The sequence below is a fragment of the Genypterus blacodes genome, unplaced genomic scaffold (assembly GCF_046128005.1).
Source record: "Genypterus blacodes isolate CSIRO-AG114 ecotype Tasmania unplaced genomic scaffold, CSIRO-AGI_Gbla_v1 ptg000058l_1, whole genome shotgun sequence".
Taxonomy (NCBI): Eukaryota; Metazoa; Chordata; class Actinopteri; order Ophidiiformes; family Ophidiidae; genus Genypterus; species Genypterus blacodes.
In genome coordinates, this window is record NW_027466870.1 from 6,576,628 (window position 1) to 6,600,000 (window position 23,373).

The following is a 23,373-nucleotide window of genomic DNA, read 5'->3' on the forward strand; positions in this document are numbered from 1 at the left end:
AAGACCTTGTTCCTGTCAGAGCAATTATTTGGGTCAGAGACAACAACTTTGATTGTGTGTATGTTCCTGCCCCTCTTATCGCAAACTGGGACGGCTGGTGCAACAGCTTCTTCACATTGGTTACCGTAAAAACCACCATGGCATGTCTGAGCCATTCTGCCAGAGTGATGTCATCTTAAGACGAGGCAGCACAGAGGGTGTCCGGCTCTTCATGTTTGGGATGTTAGAGAGATCACAGCACCGTCAGTAAAATGGTCTCAACCACACAGATTACAGATCCAGACAGTGAGAACACGGCACTCAGCATGCTTTGACCTTAATATGATGAAGTTAAGATAAGGTTCAGCTATGAGCCCCCCTGCCCCTCCCCCACCCTTACACCTGTCATGCTCTATATGTCCCCCCTTTGGCCTTGTGTCTTTTGTGTCTGAAGGCAAATGACAGCTTCTTCATTCACAGCTTTGAGACGTATTGCCGTCCAAAAACCTGTGTTGCTTTGGTTTGCTCGGCCTTAGAGGGTCTGGTTCAGGCTAGAGTCAAAATTAAGACCATGTTTCCCCTAAACTCTGCCACTTCCTGGTGCAAAGGCAGCAACAATGGCATCGGTTTAGAATAAACACTCATAACCAATGTTCCCTCTAAGCTGCGCGCGTGCGCAATTGCGCACTACTCGCACATTGTCAGCGCACAAGAAAATCTATGCTGCGCATAAAATAAAATTCAACATAAACTGTAAATGAATTAGACCTATATCATAATATTACCTATTTTTCTGTACCATTTTGCAATGTAACTCAGTGAGTGACACCTGTCACTCACTGAGTTACATTGACCCCCCCCCCGTCGACGATCGCGGACAGCACCCCCTACCCCCCCTAAGATGTTGCTCACAGTGGTCCTCAGTGTGCTCAAGGAGCTTGTGTGTATGCCCAGACACATGACAAATCAGAGGGAACATTGCTCATAACTTATTCTCAATCAGTAAGCAACCAACCAATGAATCTTCAGCTCTATTTGGAATCAAAGAACAAAGATACGCTTCTTGTTTAGTGGCAATAGCTGCTAGTGAAATGTTACTTTCTGATCCCCTTTTGCCGTAAAAGTTAAATGAATGTTTATCGACTGATCTGCAACCCACATTTCTGGTAAATTGATACTTTCCATTTCATTCACACAGGGAGACGATGGGCACATTTCTTGGACAAGACACCCACACTTTATGGTACTGCGCTCCCAAAACAGAGAGTGTGATGGCTGTGGGGAATGGAGAACATCGAGCGTCTGCTACTGTCTGAGTCATTACCAACCCGCTTATGCCTCACACAGGACAGCGAGAGAGGGACACAGAGGGAGGGAGAGAGAGAGAGAGAGAGAGAGAGAGAGAGAGAGAGAGAGAGACCTAGATTAGAATCTCGCATCTCTATGGAAAATCAAAGAAGTGTTGTGTGTGTGAATTTGGCCGGTTTGAGTTGAAACTGCAGAGATGATGGTACCGCATTGAAATCGAGAGTGCATGATTTCCCAATATGTGGCGAGGGGATCCCCGTCGTCCCACCTCCACACTGGCCATCATGTCTATGTGGGCTCTCGTCAAAGCAGTTAATGTGCCGTCTTTTTCAGCACCGTCACTAAACAAACACACACACTCACACACACACAGAGTTGACAGAGGGTGGATTCCCTCCTGCAGCTCTCAGCCCGTATGTGTGAAGTTAACACACAGCTTCATACACAAGTTATAGGCATTTATGAGCAATTGATAGACGTTTAATAAATACTTCCAGGAACACTGAGGGCTGACTCAGACTCTAAACACTGGTGGACCCCCTCAGTGTCAGAGGTGCAGTCCCCACAAAATAGCTGCAACTCCAACTTCCTCTCTTCTCTTATCAAGAATTAAACTCTGACCATTTTTGATAAGATGCATAGGATAACTCTCTATTTGTGGACTTCCAAAGGCCTCAGTAGGCAGCGCTCTTTCCAACATGGTGCCCAAAGAAGTCACGAAACAACTCTATTCAGAGCTTTCCAGAGTGCCTGCCTCTGTGTGTGTGTGTGTGTGTGTGTGTGTGTGTGTGTGTGTTTGTGTGTCCCGTGAGAGATTCTGATTGATTCAAAGATTACTTGAAAGCACAAGCCACCTGCATCTCTTTCTCTAAATCTCTGGTTTAAAAAATTCTCAAAATACCGACGTTTAATTTTTGTGTCACCAAATGACAGATCGATATTCAGACTCGGGTTTCAGTATTCTTGTCTTATTCTATTCCAGTACTCCTTTGGGACAAACTACTTGGCTGATTGCGTTTCATTCAAATCTGAGTGGGCGTGGCTCATGAATATGTCATGAATGAATGAGTGTGTTGTAATCAGCCTTTGTGGAAACGTGCACACATCACTTATACAAAATCTGAAACATCGATCAAACTGACAACAACAACAACAACAATTCAGCTTTGGCACTAATTTGGGACCTGGAGGTGGTAGAATCAGAGATTAGCTGGTTTGTCAGCGGAGGAGGAGGGGCGGGTTTGGTTTTGAGTCGTAACAAGTCATAATGTGCTATAAAACTTAATATTACATTACGATCATTTGGCTGACGCTTTTATCCAAAGCGACTTACATTACATTTACCACCCTTCGCAGAGGGGGGAGCAATTGAGGGTTCGGTGCCTTGCTCAGGGGCACCTCGGCAGGGGCTCCAACCGGCAACCCTCCGGTTCCCAAGCGAAAGCACTACCCACTGAGCCACTGCCTCCTAATATCAGGGTGAAAGTTTGGATAGCTGGTTTTTCATCACTTTTTTATATACTGTTTTACCGTACAGATAGACTCTATATATACGACTATAGAATCTTAATGTGGTGGGATTCTATGATGAGCATGTGTTCATCAACTAGGTCAGTTTGATTTTTAGACACAGTCAGTATAATGTTGAAGACATCATATTTCTAGAGCTTAATTTGGCTCAGTTCTCCTTATTTCACCTCAATATCTAACATGTAGCCTTTTTAACACTTTGATCTCTGGATCCACATCTTAGAGAGGATGACCCCATTAATGTCATACATAGAATTCAGTTTATGACCTCTGCCAGGGAGGTGTGTGTGTGTGGGTGGGGGTATCCTGAGGTGGCAGCATGGCAGCCTGGGTGCCATGAGGGCCGATACATCCGAGGTCCCTGTGAGATGTGGAGCCAGCAAGGTGAAGTCCCACTGACTCACCGGCGCACCTACACGTTGAGGTTCTCCTGCTCTGACAAACTGTTTGCTTTGATAAAGTCTATGTGTTCAGTACCAAGCACGCTGAAAAGAGCGATACTGTTCCAATTGTACAAAATGTACTAAATATGTAACTAATGATAAGCTGAATGATAACAAGTATCAAATGATAACAACATTGTTTATATCTACACTGAGATGTTTTCAGTTTTCATTTAGCTATAAAAACACGAGCCATTCATTTCCCTTTATTTGATTTATTTGACTTCACTTGGATTTAAAAAGGGGAAACTACCACCTTCCAAAAAAAGGTTATTTACGTGAAGCAGAACACACGGGACAACGCAAATTACATCATCATGACATCAGTGACATCTAGCGATGAGGCTGCAGTGCTGCAAGAGGTAAAATAAGCCTCTAGTTTACAAGCCTGTGATCTTCAATTCCGCTTACAACCGCCACACAACAGAACAGAAGAGGATGAGGGTCAAGTGGGGAAGAAACGAGGATGAGAAAAAAAGACGTAGAATTCTATTTTATACATGTGGCTCTAATCCTCTTCCGTACAACAGCACAATAATGTTTGATGTCGTTTGCTTGACGTACAAATGACACACGTATAGTGCCTGTGAATGTTCATGACATCACAGAGATGTGAGGTGATCAACAATCTCTCCTCGCTGCTGTCAGAATAATTGCAGTTCTTTAAATATTTGACAGATTGCGATAGAGACAAGGGGAAGACTTTGTTTCGCATGTTTACATCAGATTTCTGTTTCCTTTTTCATTCACTGTCATTGTGACACAGCAACGTAGGGTCCTTGGTGTTGAAATCGAAATCCATTCAACGTTAGCCTTCCACGTTTGCGCAACAGAAGCTTTGTTCTGGTTGTCATGACAACAGCCAAACTTCATCTTAAAGTTGCTTTGTACGCTTTGCATTGTAGGTGTGTGACATTACCTCACACATGTTGCAACACAACTCCACACCTCGCGATTCCAGCAGGCAGTGAATGATCATGGAGCGTGTTTTGCTCTGATAGTTATATTTGCACTACAAACGTGACAAAATGAAGCGTGGTGAAAAACAGAGTTGAAAAAAGAATTCCCTCTATTTTGAACTTCTTGTTTCCATTCTGCTGCCTACAGGTTTCCGACAGCAGAATCACTTTCTGTCCTTCTTGGTCCACTGAGGTTTTGCATAGTTTAGAAATATTCAATTTACCAAATTACCCACGAAATATTCCCTTGCACATATGTTCCGCTGTAGTGAGGTTTTAAGTGTTGTTAAATGTTGCTTGCAGATTGCATTTACGATATTAGCAATTAGACCACTGACTTTATAACGGGGATCACCCCCTAAGCAGCACCTTTTAATAATCAGTCAATCAATCAATCATCAAATTCAGGTGGATATACAGTAAGTACATTCAAACTAATTAATGATATGAACGGATCGTTTGTTTATAGTGATCAGTAACTTTTGAGTGTTAGGAGGCTGAGTGTGCCATTTGCGCCCCCTGGTGGCCAGCCTTTTTTTTTTATACAGATGAGCAGCCTGGGTGCCATGAGGGCCGACACATCCGAGGTCCCTGTGAGATGTGGAGCCAGCAAGGTGAAGTCCCACTGACTCCCCGGCGCACCTACACGTTGAGGTTCTCCTGCTCTGACAAACTGTTTGCTTTGATAAAGTCTATGTGTTCAGTACCAAGCACGCTGAAAAGAGCGATACTGTTCCAATTGTACAAAATGTACTAAATATGTAACTAATGATAAGCTGAATGATAACAAGTATCAAATGATAACAACATTGTTTATATCTACACTGAGATGTTTTCAGTTTTCATTTAGCTATAAAAACACGAACCATTCATTTCCCTTTATTTGATTTATTTGACTTCACTTGGATTTAAAAAGGGGAAACTACCACCTTCCAAAAAAAGGTTATTTACGTGAAGCAGAACACACGGGACAACGCAAATTACATCATCATGACATCAGTGACATCTAGCGATGAGGCTGCAGTGCTGCAAGAGGTAAAATAAGCCTCTAGTTTACAAGCCTGTGATCTTCAATTCCGCTTACAACCGCCACACAACAGAACAGAAGAGGATGAGGGTCAAGTGGGGAAGAAACGAGGATGAGAAAAAAAAGACGTAGAATTCTATTTTATACATGTGGCTCTAATCCTCTTCCGTACAACAGCACAATAATGTTTGATGTTGTTTGCTTGACGTACAAATGACACACGTATAGTGCCTGTGAATGTTCATGACATCACAGAGATGTGAGGTGATCAACAATCTCTCCTCGCTGCTGTCAGAATAATTGCAGTTCTTTAAATATTTGACAGATGGCGATAGAGACAAGGGGAAGACTTTGTTTCGCATGTTTACATCAGATTTCTGTTTCCTTTTTCATTCACTGTCATTGTGACACAGCAACGTAGGGTCCTTGGTGTTGAAATCGAAATCCATTCATAATGCAACTTATGCGGGTGTGATCTTGATCCTTCAAAATTTTTGCAACAGAAGCTTTGTTCTGGTTGTCATGACAACAGCCAAACTTCATCTTAAACTTGCTAAGTACTTTTAGTACGCTTTGCATTGCAGGTGTGTGACATTACCTCACACATGTTGCAACACAACTCCACACCTCGCGATTCCAGCAGGCAGTGAATGATCATGGAGCGTGTTTTGCTCTGATAGTTACATTTATATTACAAACGTGACACAATGAAGCGTGGTGAAAAACAATTGAAAAAAAGAATTCACTCTATTTTGAACTTCTTGTTTCCATTCTGCTGCCTACAGGTTTCCGACAGCAGAATCACTTTCTGTCCTTTTTGGTCCACTGAGGTTTTGCATAGTTTAGAAATATTTAATTTACGAAATTACCCACAAAACATTTCCTTTGCACATATGTTCCGCTGTAGTGAGGTTTTAAGTGTTGTTAAATGTTGCTTGCAGATTGCATTTACGATATTAGCAATTAGACCACTGACTTTATAACGGGGATCACCCCCTAAGCAGCACCTTTTAATAATCAGTCAATCAATCAATCATCAAATTCAGGTGGATATACAGTAAGTACATTCAAACTAATTAATGATATGAACGGATCGTTTGTTTATAGTGATCAGTAACTTTTGAGTGTTAGGAGGCTGGGTGTGCCATTTGCGCCCCCTGGTGGCCAGCCTTTTTTTTTTTTTTTTTGCACAATAAACTTTAAAAAAAAAAATTATTCTTATTATGGATTCCATTGATAAACGTCTTTAGAAGTCTCTAGCCAGATGTCAGGAACAAGTCCCATATATTTTGTAACCATCTAAATTTCAGTACAGCACAAAGGCACTGCGTCATTTTCAGCAAAAGCCGACATGTTTGCACGCAGACCCCTGCTTCGTTCACACAGGAAGGAAGTGCAGATCTGCCTCCATCCCCTCATCTGCACCCAGCTGTCGCACATCTGCTAGGCTAATATGCGTTGTGGTGTGCAAAGAGCAGTGCAATGAGGGTGTTACAGAACAGAACATGCCCTGCAGCAATGCAAAGCCCCTGCTCTGTGGTTTTATTGCGACTTTTTTAACCTTCTGCAACCGCAACATTTTGATTTCTTTCATATCTGACCAGCTACTTTCAATTTACAAACCTGCTTCTGTTTCAGACGCCTGCAGAGCCGCAGTGGAATGTACAGGAATCAGCAAACTCCTCATGTCAGTGTTCAATCCCATTATTAATCACATTCACTGTTTCAACTGATTGAATTAAATAACTTCTTTATTTTCTGCCAAGGATCTATGATGTCACACTTTACTGTTTCACAATCAATACATTCAGACCTGACAGCAGCTGAGTCAGATTCATTTCAAATAAATACTTTTTCTAAACGCTACACCTAAACCAGCACCTTAGTGTTTAACTGGATTTGCTTTGCCTTTGCATACAAGGCATGTTCATAAAATGCAACAGTTCATTTCACATGCTACTCTAAAGCTGGATGAAGACAGGATGTACAGCATTTTCATAGGAATCATTAGGAACAATGCGGTCTGAGAGAATCTGAATATTCCTACAGATAACCTGGGAAACAAACAAAGCGTCACTCTGAACTCTCAGATCTTGTAGAGACCAAAGAAATTGCCGTAATGTTCATCACTCCGACTAGCCGGGTGCGATGCGCTCACAAACAATCTGTCCCCTTGTTGGAGATGGACGACAGAGGCCAGGTAACTCTCTGTGGTCAAGGAGAGCTGCTTGCATAAACCCGCCTTGACCCTGTGGTCCTTCATCAGGATGGAAGATTGTTCCTCATGCGCTCTCCTCACATTCACAGAGTGGACAAAGTCTTTCGTGGGGCACTGCTTAAAGATGAACTCCACCCGTGAGTAAACGTGATACAGTCCCGTCTCATTGACCTGCAGAGTGCCGTCGGCGAGCCGGTACTGGATGGCGCCGTTGATGAAGGCCGAGCCTGCATGCGGCTCCCAACGCAGGCTGTGATCGAATCTGTTATTAATGCGTCCTGTGAGAGAGAGAGAGAGGAAATGATGTCACACTGATCCAGTCCAATGCAGAAAAGGGATCCATAGCTTCAATCATAATGAACCCTGTTTGCTTACCTATGACATGAGCAGCAGGTCTAACGTAGGTGCTGTCCTGCGCTTCATTCAACTCTGGACCTGAAACGATCGTCATATTAGAGAATCCCTTCAATGGAGATTGATCCTGCATGTTGAGAGACACTGGAGGTCAGACTTACCATCGCCAATGTACTTCTCAGGTGTGTTAAACTCAGGCGTGATCTGTGAGATGAGAGAAACAGAGACATAACGTTACCACATCAAACTCAGTTCTTCGTACCACAGCGCTTTTCTTCGAGCGCTTCAGTCAGATCGTGAGACAGAGAGAGGAAATCCTGTCTTTGCCGGACCACAGATAGAGCGAGCGTCCCCCGGGTTTAAATGTCAGAGCAGAGGAGGGGGAGCGCTAAAGGTTCAAGACATGGACAGAGATTCAGTCAGTTTAAGTAAGTTTGCTTAAAGAAACCGTTTCCACTCTCCCACCTCACACCTGTCACCCCCACTCTGCTCCTCTTCATTATCTAATATCTATTTCCACTAATATCACACCTTCCCCCTCCTCCTGTTACTTAACTGCAAACCTTTCATTCTCACATCATGATCAACCTCTTTCTCCTTGCAATGCCTCAAAACCTAATCATTCTCACAGATCCCCCCAGCTGCTCCTTACCTTTCTCATCTCAGCCAGTTCTGCCCGTATCTTATAAATCTCGTAGGCGCCGAGGCCCAAAGTTGCAAACACCAGCAGGAAAATCATCAGCACGGTCACGACCAGACTGTGACCGACTCCCATGCAGCCCCGGCTCTTTCCCCGGCTCCTGCTCCTCTCCTGGGCAGGTGGGAAGGACCAGCACGGAACCAGGTTTGGAGTTTGAGCAGAGTGTTGCTCACCCCCGCCCGAGTCCACCAGAAAGACCTGCGGGTAAGGATAGGTCTGCTCACAGCTCATGGTGAAGGTCTTCAGCAGGAGAGAGAACCTGTGTGTGCATGCGTCGTCTCTGCATGCAGGAGGTGTGTGTGTGTGTGTTGGTGTCTGAGCCCTCGTCTTAAAAAAACGAAGCCTCAGCCCTCAGAGCAATCACAAGCCACAATTTCCACCCACGTTGACATGAGCTGTGCACACCTTAGGTCTCACACACTCACACTCTCCATCACCTCATCCAGACATCCATCATTCCACCGCTACATCTGTGGTCTGCATGGACCAATTTTACATCCAGACAAACTTTTTTACACAACTGTTGCACACTCTCTCTCTCTCTCTCTCTCTCTCTCTCTCTCTCTCTCTCTCTCTCACACAGACACACACACACACACACACATTATGGTCATGTGTTGGTCACATTTATGTTCTCTTTCCCTTGAATTTCTTAATCAGTTCTGTAGAAAGCTGTAGCAAACTCTTGAAGAGAAGAGAGGAAGCTTGGGGTTTGTGCTGACCCCAACCTGATTAACCACCGCCGAGTCGTCATGACGAGTTGATTTTCTCACGTATTCCACAAAGGGAAACATTGTGAAACAGCGAACACTTTGTGCATTCTTAGTTCTCGAGGCCTAATTAACACACTTTGGGGATTTTCTTGCACTCACTGACTTCTCCTGCACATCAGGACCTTTAACTGATCACACACACACACACACTTACACACTTACACACTTACACACACGCTGGCGTCCCTGTGCTCTTTTACATCTAAATCATGCACTGAAGCTGAATATAGTCCTATAGAAATTTGTGTGTTTGTTCTTTGAAATTGGTCGTAATAACCTTTTCTCTTCTTGCACATCATTGTTTAGTTTGTTGGTAAACACTGATGCAGCAGTTTCAGTAGTGTACCAAGTTGGATGTTGGTGGGAAGATGCTGCTGCCACATTAAAAGACTTCTGCCTCTGCATTTGCTTTCATGCTGCTACATGAAATACTGAGAGCGAGAGAGAGAGAGAGAGAGAGAGAGAGAGAGAGAGAGAGAGAGAGACAGAGACAGAGACAGAGACAGAGAAAGAGCGATGCACTTACAGGAAAGCCGAGCGCCTCACCTCTCCTCAGTGATGAACACCGCTGTGGTCTTCTTCTTCCATATTAGGTTTCAGCTCTATCTCTACCTTGCTGTTGGTTGTGGTCGCAACCGTTTCCATCAAACATTTATGTTTCTGTTGGGTGATGAAGATCAAGAACAAGGCATTGTCATTAACATTCAGTTAGTGGTTTGGTGGTGACATCTTTCAGACCTCATAGGTGGGAGTTTCATTATGCTGAATTGATGAAGCTCCTCACTGCGCAGTCTTGATTACATGCTGGGGGCCGGGGGGAAATCTTTAATATGAAACGCCATTTACTACTGTTCAGTCAAAAGTATTCAGTTATCCACACAACGTCTAATGGACAGGTGTCACATTTTGTGTGGTTATTGCAAATGTATTGCCCTGCGCTGACACCTCTGTAATACAAGACATACAAAGTTTCTTCTTCTTCTTCTTCTTAAAGGGGAACGGGTTTGAAACGATCCTGATTCTGAACGTCAGCATAAGCTTGGGTGTGTCGTGCAGCTCAGGGGGTCTGATTCTGTCCCTCGGGTGTGAGTTTCATTTCTCTGCGGCCCAGCAGAAGGAGGAAAACCCACCGTGCACTTCTTACTAAAAGGGCAACTACGTCAAGCTTAACCAAAGACTGCACAAGGTGTCTGCTTTCTACAGGCTGAGGAGCCTGTTTCCCAGAAGTGTGGCGCTGACGGTCTTCCTCACTGCAGCAGCAGCAGCAGCGGCGGCGGGGGGCGGAGGGGTGGGAGGCTGGTGTCTGGGGTCTAACCAGGCCAATTGCAGAGCTGCTGCTCCAGTAAGGATGTCTGAAAATGAATCACTGAATCAGCAACTATTGGGTCTGTTGCTGTGTCATTCTCACACAGCGTCTTTCTCTCCATTTGCATAATGGAGCTAGTTGTGGTAATGATGAGTGATTACACACACGCACGGGCACAGCAGTAATGATGCTTGAGCATGACGATGAATTTCTAAACCTGAGCATGGCTTTCATAACTCATCTTGTAATAGAAACTATTTTATTTGCATCTTCTGTGTTCCAGTTCACTTCACAGCTGTTTCAGTGTTTCATCTCCCCTAACTCAGGTTTAATATGTCACTGCTCTTATGCCATATTATATATATATTATACTTATACTGATTGAGATGTTAAAGATGTCACTCTCATCGCCTTAATTTCATATTAAGTGACTGAAGAAAAACAACATGAAGATACAGAGAATAATTTATTTCTATTCAAATGTAGAAAATGATGGATTTCCTCTTCATACTTCATACGTCCTCATACTTTCTAGAATATAAACACTATGTGTCTGTCTCCTCCTCAGATGAAGAGTAACAGCCTAGTCCCAGGATGTGTCCCGTCCTCTCCTCTCCTGTCTCAGTGCTGGAGGATCTGCCTGCTCTCCTTCCTGCTGTTTCACAGTCTGCACTCTTCTGTTCAGCCTCATCCTCGCTCCCTCTGGGCCCTGCAGTTTCTCTAATCCTTGTGGGAAAGCTTTGCCCTACAGCAGAATTCCCAAGGTTAGGCAGTCCGGCCTGCAGCACCCTGGCTAGGCTCTGTGTCTGTGTGATCCCAGGCTGAAGCGACGGTCCCCTGAATGCAGCAGCAGCCACAGCCAGCCGCATGCGATCAAAGGAAAGCGGCCGGTCCTGGTCGGAGCAGATCGGCTCGGAGGTTTGGACGACGAGACCGGTGGAGACGGGGGTTTGAAACCTGGCCTCTGATTGGTGGAGATCCTCCACTCTGTCACTGGCCGTCCATTCACTGACCCTCTGAGCTCCACTCAGCTGAGCCCCACCATCATGGGACTCACAGGGTTTAGCTTTGTTAACTGTAAACGAGAGTAAGAGCACATAGAGATGAATGATTATATTAAACTATATATACAGTACATATTGGATATGCAGCAGGTATCTTTCAGGAAAGGTTCAAATCAAAATTAAAGAAGAAACAGGCCAAAGAACACATGTAAGTATTAAACTTAAAGGCGGATGTGTGCACACATCCGCCTTTAACACAAGGAATCTAATTAACCCAGCCGACACACACATTCTGTGATATGACACACACTCACACAGGAAAGATAAAGCATTTAGATAGCATGACAAAGAAACGAGGACGGAAACTGAGCGGCGAGACATTTGGTTAATCAGATAGATCAGATAACCACCAACCACCCTGAGGTGTTTAAATGATGGGTGGTGTATGAGCTACGTGATCTGCTCTGCTGCACACACACACACACACACACGGGAAGCTTCACTATGAGGCTAGAAGGGATGTAGGCTCATTGGAAGAACACCAACAAAAATACAATCTGACACTTTTTCTGCCCGATTCCACCAAAACAAAAAGCTTCATTTTCCATGATGCTGCTTCATTTCCTTATTTTACAGCCAATTACCCGCATTATTTTCCATTTCAAAGCCTAAATTTCACAAACAGAATGCTAAGATGCTCAGATCGTGTGTGAGGAAGCACAGAGAGTCGTTCCTCAGGGAGCAGACTGAGATTCATGTCACCTCAAACAGAACACATGCATGATACCATATAACATCTTGGCTCCATGCCGTCCTGTCAGTTCTCCCTTGTTCTGACTGTGACAGTAACACACTGTAACACACACTGACCCGTGCTTGATGGCTCCTGTGTGTCCGCTCTCCTTTTGCAGTACGCTCGTGGAGTCCATGGCTTGTGTTTACAGGAGGGGTCCAGGCTTCTCAGTTTGATGATGAAGCGTTTGTACTCTCTCTCCAAGGCCTCCATGCGCAACTGGAACTCTGCCATCTTCCTCTCTGGGTAGTGAGAAAGCTGGGACTGCTGAGAGGAGAAACAAGACCAAGTATTCCTCAGATTCATTAGCAGAGATTCGTTACAGATGATGCCTCACTGCAAACCAACCTGCAGGTAATACTCGATGTCACTCTTGATGCTTGGGATCCACTTTGTCACGGAGGCAGCAGAGTTGAGTGTAGACTGTGGAGGAAGGAAGGAAGGAAGGAAGGAAGGAAGGAAGGAAGGTGACTGAAACATGGAAGTTAACAGAAACCAAACGTTATCATGAGTTTGGACGTGTTTGATTACCAGCTTAGGTCTTCGCTGCTGGACGTCCTTCAGTCGCCCCTCTGGAAAAACAGAAAGTGACGACAAGAAGGTAGCAGAGAAAAGAAGAGCGTGTAAGTTTAAATTGCTAAACGTTTAAATCAAACTTCTTGGTGGAAATGAAGCTCTATTACAGCAGCTAGCTACGGGTTAGCCTTGTGTGCTACCAGAAGCTGACTAGCTGAGTCACCCCGTGTGGATCGGACACACTAATAACATCATCACACACTGTGGCTACTACTCGCCCTCTCTCTCTTTCTGAAGCCACAGCCTGTTCAGTCTGCCGTGTTGTTTCTCCTCGTTTCTCGCCATCGTCGCTGCACATGCTGGACAACCATAACAACGTCACGTGACCGGCGTCCCCTTTGGTCACGTGACAGACACAAGCTCGCGCCCCAACTTGCTCCTTTAAAAACTTTATTCATATTTGCATCGCTTTACAAACGCTGTGCGCGAAGTTGCTACCTTTGTGACAATAACAGCTCCTGCACGTTTACTTTAAATGTATAATGATATATGTTTACTGTGAGAAAACATCTTCGTTCAATGGCACATGCTACCCAACACATTCCAATCCTATTTGCATTATGGTGAGTATGTAGTGAGGTTTGACTCTCATTATGGTGTCATGTTACTCCAGATTGACCCCAGTGGCCTGCAGTTGTAATGATTTATGTTGTTTGCCTAATTTATTCTTTTATTACAATAGTTCAGATAGCTTCACATTAATAGAACAGGAAATACACTGTCATATAAGAATATTATTTAAATTAAGTAACATTGATTATTGGCCTTTTAAAATATTGCCTTTTCTTATTTTGTTCACCAATGTAGTTTGCTGTCAAAATTCAAAGGCAGGAACAGCATCATGTGATCAGAAGTTTGTTTTGCATGTGAAAATAGTTTCAAGATGACATGAAACGAATCAGACTTGATGATAAAAGAATGAGAATTTGAAGTCCTGAGAGACCAAATGAGGACTTTAACATTTCATTCTCAAATCTGCCCTGCCTCTATTTGATCAGAAGCATCTTCTTCTTGAGCAAAGTTGTGATGTTCTCATGCTCTTCCGTCTCTCCTCCCTCTGCAACCTGCAGTGGCGTCTTCCCCAGATTGTTGGTAGCCTGCAGGTTCACCTTCTTCCCCTGTCCCATGTGTCCTGCTTGTCCCCACCTCACCAGCTTCCTCACTAGCTCCACATGTCCACCACGTGCAGCACAGTGCAGAGGCGTGTCTTTGCTGTTATCTGTGGAGTTGATCTTAGCTCCGGCCTCCAGCAGCAGCTCAGCCACATCATGGTGACCCCTCTCAGCTGCAGTGTGTAGTGGTGTTTTCCTCCATGTGTTCCTCTCTTCTATGCCCTTGTTCTTGAGTGAACGCAGAAGAGTTGTGACCACGTCGACGTGACCCCCAGCTGCTGCGTAGTGGAGAGCTGTCGACCCATCCATGTCTTTAACACCTCCTTTGGCCTTGTGGGCCAGGAGTGACGTCACAGCCTGAGCTCTTCCTTCCATAGCAGCCAGGTGGAGGGCGGTTTTCTTCTCTTTATCTGTGATGTTTGGGTCGGCTCTGGCTGACAGCAACACGTCCACCACAGAGCTTTGTCCTGGGGCTGAGGCGGCCCAGTGTAAGGGTGTCCTCCCCTGCCTGTCCCTGGCTCCCGGGTCGGCCTTTCCCTGAATGAGCAGGAGCGCCGTCTCTGCATGGCCCTGCTGACTCGCTATATGCAAAGGGGTGAAGCCATCCTGTGCTGCTGCATTCACCTGAGGAAATAACACACAACCTTCAGTCTATACACATAAAAAACATTCAGTTGCCAACACTATCAGCTGCTTTGACATTTACCTGTGCTCCAGATCTTATCAGCAGTCTCACAAAAGCTGGCCTGTTGCATTGTGTTGCCAGGTGTAGAGGGGTTTGGGATTTAGGTCCAACAATGCTTGGATCTAATCCCTTTTCCAGCAGCATTTGAACTATGGGTGCACTGCCACCGTGGATAGCCAAGTGCAAGGCGGAGGACAGGTTTGGTAGAGTGGCATCCAGTCTGGCCTGCTTCTCTACCAGAACTCTAGAAAAAAAAAGCAGCCCACGTTTTCAAAGAACAAGGAATTAAACATAGTATTAATAATGGAGTCACAGGCTTCATCTCTCAGATCCCCTCGTGTATTCATGTGGAGAAGCTCCAGATCGCTGTGTTTCAGCAGCATTCACTCCTTATTTGCCGACAGTTACCTGAACACTTCTGTATGTCCGAGCTCAGCAGACAGCAGCAGTGGAATGTAGCCCTGTTTGTCACACACGTTGACATTTGCTCCGCTGTCTATCAGAGCTGTGACCGTTCCTTCATGGTTCTGTCTAACAGCTGAGAGGAGAGCGGAGCTTAGAGCTTCTGCACTCAGGGTTCCTCCAGCATGAGCTTGAGTTCACAAAAACAGAAATGAAAAACATTTTCAATCAATCTCCAAGGTCCAGAGACTCTTTTTAAAGTTGTGTGTTGTGCATCACCAAGATAAAAGACTCGCCTAGCAGCAAATGAAGAATAGATCCATGATTGAGCTTAATGGCTTCATTTATCAGCTCCAGGTCGACTTTAGCTCCTGCCTTTAAAAGCACGCTCACTGTTTTCTCATTGTTACCAGTCACAGCATAAAACAGAGCAGTTTGTTTCTGGTTGTTTGTGGCCTCAGCAGTAGCTCCGCTCTGCAGCAGCAGCTCAGCCAGCCTCCAGCTGTCTTCCCTGGCTACCATATGGAGAAACGTGTCCTGTGTTTGGCTTTTGGAGCTCCTGGTCTCCTCCTCCACAAGGGCTTTGACTGTATCAAGGTGCTCATCTTCTGCTGCCAGGTGAACTGGGGTCTTGCCTTGTTCATCCATGGTGTAAATGGGAGCACCTGCCTTAAGAAGAGCTCTTACTGCCTCAGTGTGACCCCTGCTGGCTGCTCGGTGAAGAGCAGTCTGACCCTTACTGTCCTGGAGGTCTAGCCTGGCTCCTCTGTCAAGCAAGAACTCAATTATCGAAAGGTCTCCATGTTCAGCAGCGACATGTAACAGTGTTTCATTTCTAGAATTGACAGCGTTGATGTCAGTATCATCTAACAGCTCCTGTAGTTGTGACAAACTCCCACCTGAAGCAATCAGGTTAAAAATGTATTCAGGCTCACGTTTTGCTGGTTTATGCTCCTCTGGTTTTAGAAGTGGTCCGGTGTTTGTGTCTCCAAGCAGAATGCTGGACTTTTTGCTGCCTTTAGTGGAAAATAAATGATGATTCTTCTCAGTAACAGTGGGATAGGATGTTGTACCCATTCCTGCCTTATCCCTCTCCAGTAAATATCCAATCAGCTGTCTCCTTGTGTCCCCAAAGCTTTCGTTCACAGCTCCCACGTAGGTCTTGATTCGCTGGTAAAGGTCCGGTTCTGCCATCATGAGACAGGGGTGAAAGAATTTGCGACATGCCCTTTCACCTCTCTCCACAATGAGATCTAGGACCCTGGAGTTCTGGTCTTTGCATGTCCTCATCTTCAAAATGATTGATTTCTTGGCGGCTGTCATGGCTCCTTCAGTGACCAGCAGGTTCAGCAGAAGCTCTGTGTGTGAGATCCCATAGATCAGATCCCGTCTCTTTGCTCTGATCACATCGACAGCATACGGGTTTGACGAGTTTGACTCTGCATGAGCAGAGATCGATTCAAACCCTTTAAGTATATGAAACATTCTAAATAGATCCAGAAATCAAACCTTAATACCTGAGGTTCCTGTTGTCTCTGTGTTCTGTAGTGTTCTGTCATTGCCAAGAGAAATAGTTCATCCTAGCAACCAGATGAACCCAGACAACACACAGATCATGCCCAGTTTGACCTGCTAGTCCGGTTAGTTCTCATCACTACATAAGGCAGTGGTCATTTTGTTATTACAGAAATACAAATACACAATTTCTGATCCACTGCTGAGATTCCCCAGAGTTGAACACTTCCTTTTATATAAAGATGTTTAATTTTGTACACAACAATGGCAGGATTTGGGACTTTTTCAAGGTGTGTGTGTGTGTGTGTGTGTGTGTGTGTGTGTTAAAACAGTCACATCAGGCTTATTCAACCTCTTTGTAAAATGTTCAGTATGAGCAATTCCCTATTATTATTATTATTATTAGTAGTAGTAGTAGTAGTAGTACTGCTGGTGGTGTTGTTGTTGTTTTTGTAACACCATTTCATTGTCATTTCAAATATCTAACACTTTTCATTTGCCAGTAGTAGTAGTAGTACTGCTGGTGGTGTTGTTGTTGTTTTTGTAACACCATTTCATTGTCATTTCAAATATCTAACACTTTTCATTTGCCACTTCTTACCACCGAACCAAAATCCGAAGGATATTGCACTTTCTAGTAAAGATCGATGCATCTTTGTTGTCATCTGCTGTGTGCTTTGTCCTTGCTGTGTGTCCGATCGCTTCTTTAGAGACAATACTGCCCCCGTGCCGCTCAGCGCGCAGATTACCGGAGTCGGTTCACTTCCCGTAACACACGCCCATTCCGAGTGACGTTGGTCTTCCGAGTGTTCCCTCTCCTTATATGGTAAGGAGGCCAGGCTTTCCGGAATGATGTCATGCTGCTGCCCAAGTTTGGGAAATGAAGACAGATTGCAGCAGATTTGTCTTGATATAAGAAGTGAGGTTTAATATTAAATACTATCTGATTCACCACTTAATGTGAATAGTAGATATTTAACTTTTTTAATTTCGGGTTATAACATCAGTAAAGTAGATTTAAAACACACAATAGCACTGCATTTATAAAACACTAATAACGATTAAATATCAGTTTCATTAGAAAAATTGGGTGGCAAATAGAAATTTCAAAGAAACCTTAATATATGAAAAATTCCTTTAATATAATATATAAAGAATTTCGTATATAAACGCATTTATAGTGAGAGGTGAGCTCATATGGAAGCGTGGAGGTTTTGAAAGTGTTCTTTGGGTGCCTACGTGTCTAATTCAGTTTATGTCGCCCTCTAGTGGTACATTGAGAGCAGGGCCGGTTGGTGGCCTGTGAGCTAAAGGAATGCTACAGTATAACAGCCCACAGCAGTGTGTGTGTAGGAGAATCTGAACTTCTTATGCGTTTACTCTATTTGGTGTATTCTCAAGAGTTATAAATTCAGTATCTGAGCTCAATTACTAAGAATATTTGATTTGTGTACTGAAGAAGGAAAGTTGAGATTTCCTCCCTTTGTCTACATCTAAAATGTAGGCTTCAGCTCTACTTATCTAGAGTATAGTGCTGCATATGCTCCATCTTGACTTCCTATAAGGCATGTAGAATACTGAGGCACAGGTGTGTTTAGATCTGAGTTCATATTCAGCCGACCGGACCAAATTCTCATTCATTTGCAGTTACAGATGTTTTTTCCAAATGAGTTCTTAGTGGTTCAGCTTGTTTCATCATGGTTGTTTTGTGTATGTGATGTTTTGTTCAATTACAACAGGACAGGAGGTTATGTTGAAAACAGAATGATAGAATATGATGAGAGCAACATGGTGATCGTCTTCATGTTATGAAGCATCAAAGTCACTGATATCACACATGGGTTCTGTTCAGTCACTTTACTTGAACACCATGTAAGCCTGGTTCTCATGTCTTTGTAGTTTGGTGTAATATTCACTTCACCTTGCGTCAGGTGGGGAATCTTTAGCTCTACACACACACACACCAATTTGCAGAATTGGCCCACACTGAACCAGCCTGAAACTCAATCACTTAGCCTGGATCAATACGAGCACTAATGGAATTTACCTTGAGGTAGTGGGAACTAGCAGCTCTTGCAACATGTTGCAACATGTTTTATTGTTTGAGCTCCTGACATGATGGCACACCCACTGCTTTTCTCACACACACACACACAGTTACAGAACACAGAGGCAACGTTGCTTTGTTTTATTTAGTTTATTTTCTTAAATATTGATTAGCTTCTGAAGTGCTCAGAAAACAAACATAAAAAATAATACAGTATTCTTATTACAAATGGTAAACATAAGTACTCCAAGTTGATCTTATATACATAGAACAATGAGTGAAACCCCATTAAACAACCTTAGAAAGAAACAAGTATATCTTGAAGCTTCTAACATAATTTCTTACAAATTAAGAAAAGAATACGTTGTACAATAACTCAGAAGTCAGGCAGCATTTGTTACAACTCTTCAGCCTTTTGAGAGCAGGCCAACACGCCCAGGTTTCAGGCCATTATGGCTACAGCAAGAAAAGTCTCTATTGCAGGTTCTTCACCCTAATACTGAATCTCTCCTGTGATGGTCATGATCAGGTCCATGCAGAGCTGAGGTGGAAATCAAGAAAACTTCAGTCCTGTCCTGTCAAACAGCAAGAAGCAGAACCAGAGAGAGATCCTGCTGGTTGCCATCCCCCCTCTGGTTCATGGCTGCTGTCACTGTCACTGTCCCGGGCCTCTCTCTCTCTCTCGCCACAGGGGAGCTCCGGGCTCCAGGGTCCTGCCAGTGTCGCGCCGCATCGTCCCAAACTCCCGTCATGATTTTTTGGGAGATACAGCCACTCACTATCACAGGAAGCGCCCGTTCCGTTTCAAATACAGTCTTTGTGTCCTCGCCATCCCTGACACCAGCTCAGAAGGTCTGGAGCTGCTGCGTTAACATGAGCTGACAGCCGCTGTTGACGTGGTTCATCACCTTCTGCTTCAGCTGGGCCACCTGCTCCCGCAGCATGTTGGCGGTGGATGCGAGCTCGGAGTTCTGGGACTTGAGGTTCTTCACTTTGTCCTCCAGCCTCGAGATCCTCTCCAGCTTCCTCTTCCGGCATTTGGAAGCGGCGATGCGGTTCCTCATCCGCTTCCTCTCAGCCTTGATGCGCTCCTGGCTCTCCATGTTGATAGGGGACATAGGGGGGGTCTCCCCGGGCATCTCTGGTACCGTCTGGGGCTCCTCTTTGAGCGCCGAGAGCCGGCTGAGCGGGCCGGACGAAGGCTGACCGTAGAGGGGAAGCTGTGGCGGGGCGGCTGAGAAAGATATAGACGGAGCCGAGGAGGTGTAGCTCGGTGCCGAGACGGTGCTGATCGCCGGGTTGAAAGTGTTCAAGTCCTCGTAGACAGGAGAGTCAGGGCGCATGGTGGCGTTGTTATTGTAAACGGTGGCGCCGGCAACGGAGGAAACGGGCGGCAACGCGGTGTTGACACTCTGGGGCGGTGAGGTGACGCTCACGGTGGTTGTGCCCGGCATGTGTTGGTGGTGGAGCTCGGCCAGGGCGCGGACGAAACCTTCCGCGAAACCCTCCTGCTCATCGGTGACATTCTTCGGGCAGAGGAACTGTGTCGGTGTCGGCGTGGTGGTGATCATGCCGTTGCTGGACTGGATGATGAGCCGCTCCAGCTCCGGAGAGGCCAGCTTCAACAGACCCACGTCCGGGGAGGTGAGGATGTCCCCGGCTTTAGCCCGCAGATGGGGCTTGAGAGTGCCCGTGGGGTCGGAGAGGTTCAGTGTCATGTTGTGTTTCAGCGCTTTGGAGGTGCTGTATCCGTAGCCGGTGCTGTCGTGCTGGGAGAAAGCGTTGAGTGAGTCGTCATAGAAAGTAGTTTCCATCTTAGTAGACATAGAAGAGAAACCAAAACAATAACGCAAAGTCTCTTAAAAACAACTCTTCTCCTCTCCTCTCGTCTGTCTTCTTCCTGGTTTGTCGGCAGAAGAAAACCCGCGTTCCCAAAAGTCCTCTGTGCGGGGAAAACTTCCAAAGTTTGACTTGAGTGAGTTCAGTCTTCACTCGGGAATCAGGACTTACTTCGTCGTATCAGCCAGAGGTGCCGCGGTGTGTGAACAGCTCAGGAGGCTTTTGACAGCGTATCCAGACTTCAGTCACTGAGTGAAAACGAGCCCAAGTCACCAGCCGCGGTGGTGCTGCTGCTCTGCGTGTCTGTGTGTATACTCTGATCCGTCCAGCGTGGAGGCAAACCTTATCTGCTGCCGCTGCCTCTCTAAAAATAACCATGATGTCATAACCGGGCTCTCCCATTGGCTGGGGGGCGTGGCGCGAGGCGTGGCCGAGCCGTCAGATAAGGCGCGTTGCCTAGACGACCACCCAGTAGATTCTAACTATCGCGGTGCATTGTGGGATGAGGTAATGCAGCAAGGAGAGCGTGCGCGCGGTGCATTGTGGGATGACGTCTTGTTTTTGAATCTCTGGTTACCCGCTTCTCTGTGGCGGGACAGGCAGCGTTCAGGACAACTGCGCGAGCTGCGTGTCGTGTTGTGAACCAGCTGGAGCGTGGATTTGGTTTGACTGCCATTAAAATCATGTATTAAAGTTCTCATGTTTGCTAAAAAATGTATTGTAATGTCATGTTAGCATCTCGTTTCTTCATGACTAGTCTGTATTTCGATTCTATTCAAATCTGTATTCTACTATATTATAGTATTATTATATTATTTTCTATACTATGTTATACTATATTATATTCCTTAAAAACAGCCAGTTTGTACAACGAATACTACATACTTTTTAATCATTCAATTTACAGCAGCATGTGGACAAATGTCTATTCTATTCTATTTTATCTAATCAAGTTTATTCTGTATAGCCCAATAGGAATCACAGGTGGAAAGATAAGCTTATTACAATGAGACAGACGAGATGTTAAGTTCTAATTTGCACCTCAGTTTTGCTATGCTGAGCCCAAAGACAAGCTTGGAAAAAAATGAGACAGAATTGTCAAAACAAATTATATTTCTTTACGTCCAACGTGTACACGTATACGCGCACACACACATGGCAGAGAGTCATTTTCCCCTCTGCCAATGATACCTTGGTGGTCTCTGTGGTTGGTGGTCCCATATAAAGTGTGCTATAACACACACATCTATGTGGTTTCCACTATGCTGAGGTGGTTAAAATGGGACACCTGGGCAGGTTCATACAAACATCGCCAGACTCGCCACAAAATGCATTGAAACAGGTACAGTATGTTATTTACTAGACGAGCCATGCCGAGTCCTCCTTAATGAGTAGCGCACTTTGGTACAACCAGTCTTTTCTTCCCTGGAGATTTAACACTGTCTGAGTGTTAATTAAGTCATTTGGAGATAGATTTAGCGGGACCTTTTTGCTTTTTTCACTGCATACACGGTGGTTTGTGACTCTGCAGAACTGCACTTTAGACCTTTTAATCCTTCTACAACTACAAATAACTGAGAATAGATCTACAGACGTCTGTTCGTCCTCATAAAGAGCCGGTACACTCCTGTTCTCAATGTCAGGCTGTGTAATTAGTGTAGTGCAGTCCATTGTCCCCTGGCCCACAGTCAGAAATCACTGCTGGTTTAATGGCAGGAGGTTAACGGGTGTGTCTTACGTGTTCCCCTCTAGTTCTCCCCACGCCCACTGTCTGGGTCATCTGTTGCCCTTGCAGCTTTACTGTCCAGTGTCTCCAGCACTGCGTCTCTAAATGTGTCGTCTTTGTGTGACAGGTAAATCAGTCCTATGGTGCCCAGAGACGCATCTCAGGAGGAAGAACTGGAACATAAAAAGCCACCATTGTCTGACTTTTTATGGCTGCTAATGTGGTCTTTATGCACTGTTGTATATTGTCTGTGACCATCAGTAAAGTGGAATATAATCTCATCTATCTGGCTCTGACTTCACTGATCTTGTACTGATTGATCACCTGTATGGATTTATAAATCATCTCCTTATGTTCTTAGCTATTATCTATTTCTTCTGGGTGTTCTTGGAAGCTTAACAGGCTATGGCTCAGGATGCCTGAATTATCTTCCACAGCTTCTTTCACTTTGTCTCACTTTGATAACCGTCACTTGAGAGATGAAAGCAGGAGAGACTGAATACATTGTTCAGAGCCTTCCCAACAGTCTCAATGTTGTTGACAGATTCTGTAATATTTATCCACTTAAGCTCATTCATGCATTCATGGCTGCTTTTCTTCTGAATCAAACCCATGGAGAAATGATAAGTAGGGTAGGTGGTCCATGCCCGCCTCCTCCTTACAGCAAGGATCCGTGTGTATGACTTCATCCAGTATTCTAAATAGGCAAATGAAGTTAACCTACTACTTAAGGTCAAACACATGATGTCACAAAATTACTATCACATTTACTTTGGAGGGGTTTTTTTTGTCTTGGCAAAAGTCAGAGCCTGGATGATTGTATTTTATATACTTTCAAATAGTCTCTAATGCAGAACCCTTAAGTGTTTCAATATGGCTGGAGAGCTGGATTGGGTCTGCTTTCTCTCCCCCCATCCCCATGCCTCAACTTATGAAGCGAAAACCACAGTGTGGTAGTTTGCCAAAGTAATTTTCTGACTACGATTGTATTGGAAAATTAGCTTGGAGGAGTCCTACTGTTTGAGTAAAAAAGCTGAGGTAAGGATATCCTGCTGCTACATGGGCTCTGGACACTCT

General features: G+C 44.8%; 4 protein-coding genes across 7 annotated transcripts; all 4 read right to left on the minus strand.

Annotated features, from left to right (window-relative positions):
* Nucleotides 1–6,978: 6,978 nt before the first annotated feature.
* Nucleotides 6,979–10,241, minus strand: faslg (Fas ligand (TNF superfamily, member 6)). 2 transcript variants are annotated; one of them, XM_076153480.1, is made up of 5 exons: nucleotides 9,838–10,241; nucleotides 8,471–8,716; nucleotides 7,980–8,022; nucleotides 7,840–7,899; nucleotides 6,979–7,742 (listed from the first exon to the last, which is right to left on the minus strand). In XM_076153480.1, exons 2-5 carry the CDS (start codon nucleotides 8,591–8,593, stop codon nucleotides 7,333–7,335), a joined length of 636 nt encoding a protein of 211 aa, XP_076009595.1. In that variant the 5' UTR covers nucleotides 8,594–8,716; nucleotides 9,838–10,241; the 3' UTR covers nucleotides 6,979–7,332. The 2 variants fall into 2 exon arrangements, with proteins under 2 accessions (XP_076009595.1, XP_076009594.1); XM_076153479.1 differs by lacking the exon at nucleotides 9,838–10,241 and having other exon boundaries at nucleotides 8,471–9,771.
* A 269-nt stretch (nucleotides 10,242–10,510) lies between these two features.
* Nucleotides 10,511–13,317, minus strand: LOC143003016 (uncharacterized). 2 transcript variants are annotated; one of them, XM_076153478.1, is made up of 6 exons: nucleotides 13,189–13,317; nucleotides 12,926–12,966; nucleotides 12,743–12,817; nucleotides 12,472–12,661; nucleotides 11,116–11,672; nucleotides 10,511–10,643 (listed from the first exon to the last, which is right to left on the minus strand). In XM_076153478.1, the coding sequence occupies exons 1-5, from the start codon at nucleotides 13,253–13,255 to the stop codon at nucleotides 11,143–11,145; spliced, it is 903 nt and encodes a 300-aa protein (XP_076009593.1). In that variant the 5' UTR covers nucleotides 13,256–13,317; the 3' UTR covers nucleotides 10,511–10,643; nucleotides 11,116–11,142. The 2 variants fall into 2 exon arrangements, with proteins under 2 accessions (XP_076009593.1, XP_076009592.1); XM_076153477.1 differs by lacking the exon at nucleotides 10,511–10,643 and having other exon boundaries at nucleotides 10,835–11,672.
* A 639-nt stretch (nucleotides 13,318–13,956) lies between these two features.
* Nucleotides 13,957–16,754, minus strand: caiap (CARD- and ANK-containing Inflammasome Adaptor Protein). The gene is made up of 4 exons (XM_076153353.1): nucleotides 15,466–16,754; nucleotides 15,176–15,359; nucleotides 14,789–15,011; nucleotides 13,957–14,706 (listed from the first exon to the last, which is right to left on the minus strand). Exons 1-4 carry the CDS (start codon nucleotides 16,652–16,654, stop codon nucleotides 13,957–13,959), a joined length of 2,346 nt encoding a protein of 781 aa, XP_076009468.1. The 5' UTR covers nucleotides 16,655–16,754.
* A 2,112-nt stretch (nucleotides 16,755–18,866) lies between these two features.
* On the minus strand, nucleotides 18,867–20,923 carry jun (Jun proto-oncogene, AP-1 transcription factor subunit). Of its 2 annotated transcripts, XM_076153515.1 has the most exons (2): nucleotides 20,742–20,923; nucleotides 18,867–20,500 (listed from the first exon to the last, which is right to left on the minus strand). In XM_076153515.1, the coding sequence occupies exon 2, from the start codon at nucleotides 20,447–20,449 to the stop codon at nucleotides 19,577–19,579; it is 873 nt and encodes a 290-aa protein (XP_076009630.1). In that variant the 5' UTR covers nucleotides 20,450–20,500; nucleotides 20,742–20,923; the 3' UTR covers nucleotides 18,867–19,576. The 2 variants fall into 2 exon arrangements, with proteins under 2 accessions (XP_076009630.1, XP_076009629.1); XM_076153514.1 differs by having other exon boundaries at nucleotides 18,867–20,923.
* Between the last annotated feature and the right edge of the window lie 2,450 nt (nucleotides 20,924–23,373).

What these genes read in the sequence shown, in the direction of transcription:
- faslg (XM_076153479.1), bottom strand. Translation starts at nt 8,749, where the DNA reads ATGAGCTGTGAGCAGACCTATCCTTACCCGCAGGTCTTTCTGGTGGAC. An exon ending in TGAGAAGTACATTGGCGATG is followed by an intron (nt 7,900 to 7,979) that starts GTAAGTCTGACC and finishes CGATCGTTTCAG; the next exon opens with GTCCAGAGTTGAATGAAGCG. An exon ending in ACCTGCTGCTCATGTCATAG is followed by an intron (nt 7,743 to 7,839) that starts GTAAGCAAACAG and finishes TCTCTCTCACAG; the next exon opens with GACGCATTAATAACAGATTC.
- LOC143003016 (XM_076153478.1), bottom strand. Translation starts at nt 13,255, where the DNA reads ATGGCGAGAAACGAGGAGAAACAACACGGCAGACTGAACAGGCTGTGG. An exon ending in AGCAGCGAAGACCTAAGCTG is followed by an intron (nt 12,818 to 12,925) that starts GTAATCAAACAC and finishes CTTCCTCCACAG; the next exon opens with TCTACACTCAACTCTGCTGC. An exon ending in ACAGGAGCCATCAAGCACGG is followed by an intron (nt 11,673 to 12,471) that starts GTCAGTGTGTGT and finishes TCTCGTTTACAG; the next exon opens with TTAACAAAGCTAAACCCTGT.
- caiap (XM_076153353.1), bottom strand. Translation starts at nt 16,654, where the DNA reads ATGTTTCATATACTTAAAGGGTTTGAATCGATCTCTGCTCATGCAGAG. An exon ending in TATTCTTCATTTGCTGCTAG is followed by an intron (nt 15,360 to 15,465) that starts GCGAGTCTTTTA and finishes TGTGAACTCAAG; the next exon opens with CTCATGCTGGAGGAACCCTG. An exon ending in TGATAAGATCTGGAGCACAG is followed by an intron (nt 14,707 to 14,788) that starts GTAAATGTCAAA and finishes TTATTTCCTCAG; the next exon opens with GTGAATGCAGCAGCACAGGA.
- jun (XM_076153514.1), bottom strand. Translation starts at nt 20,557, where the DNA reads ATGTCTACTAAGATGGAAACTACTTTCTATGACGACTCACTCAACGCT.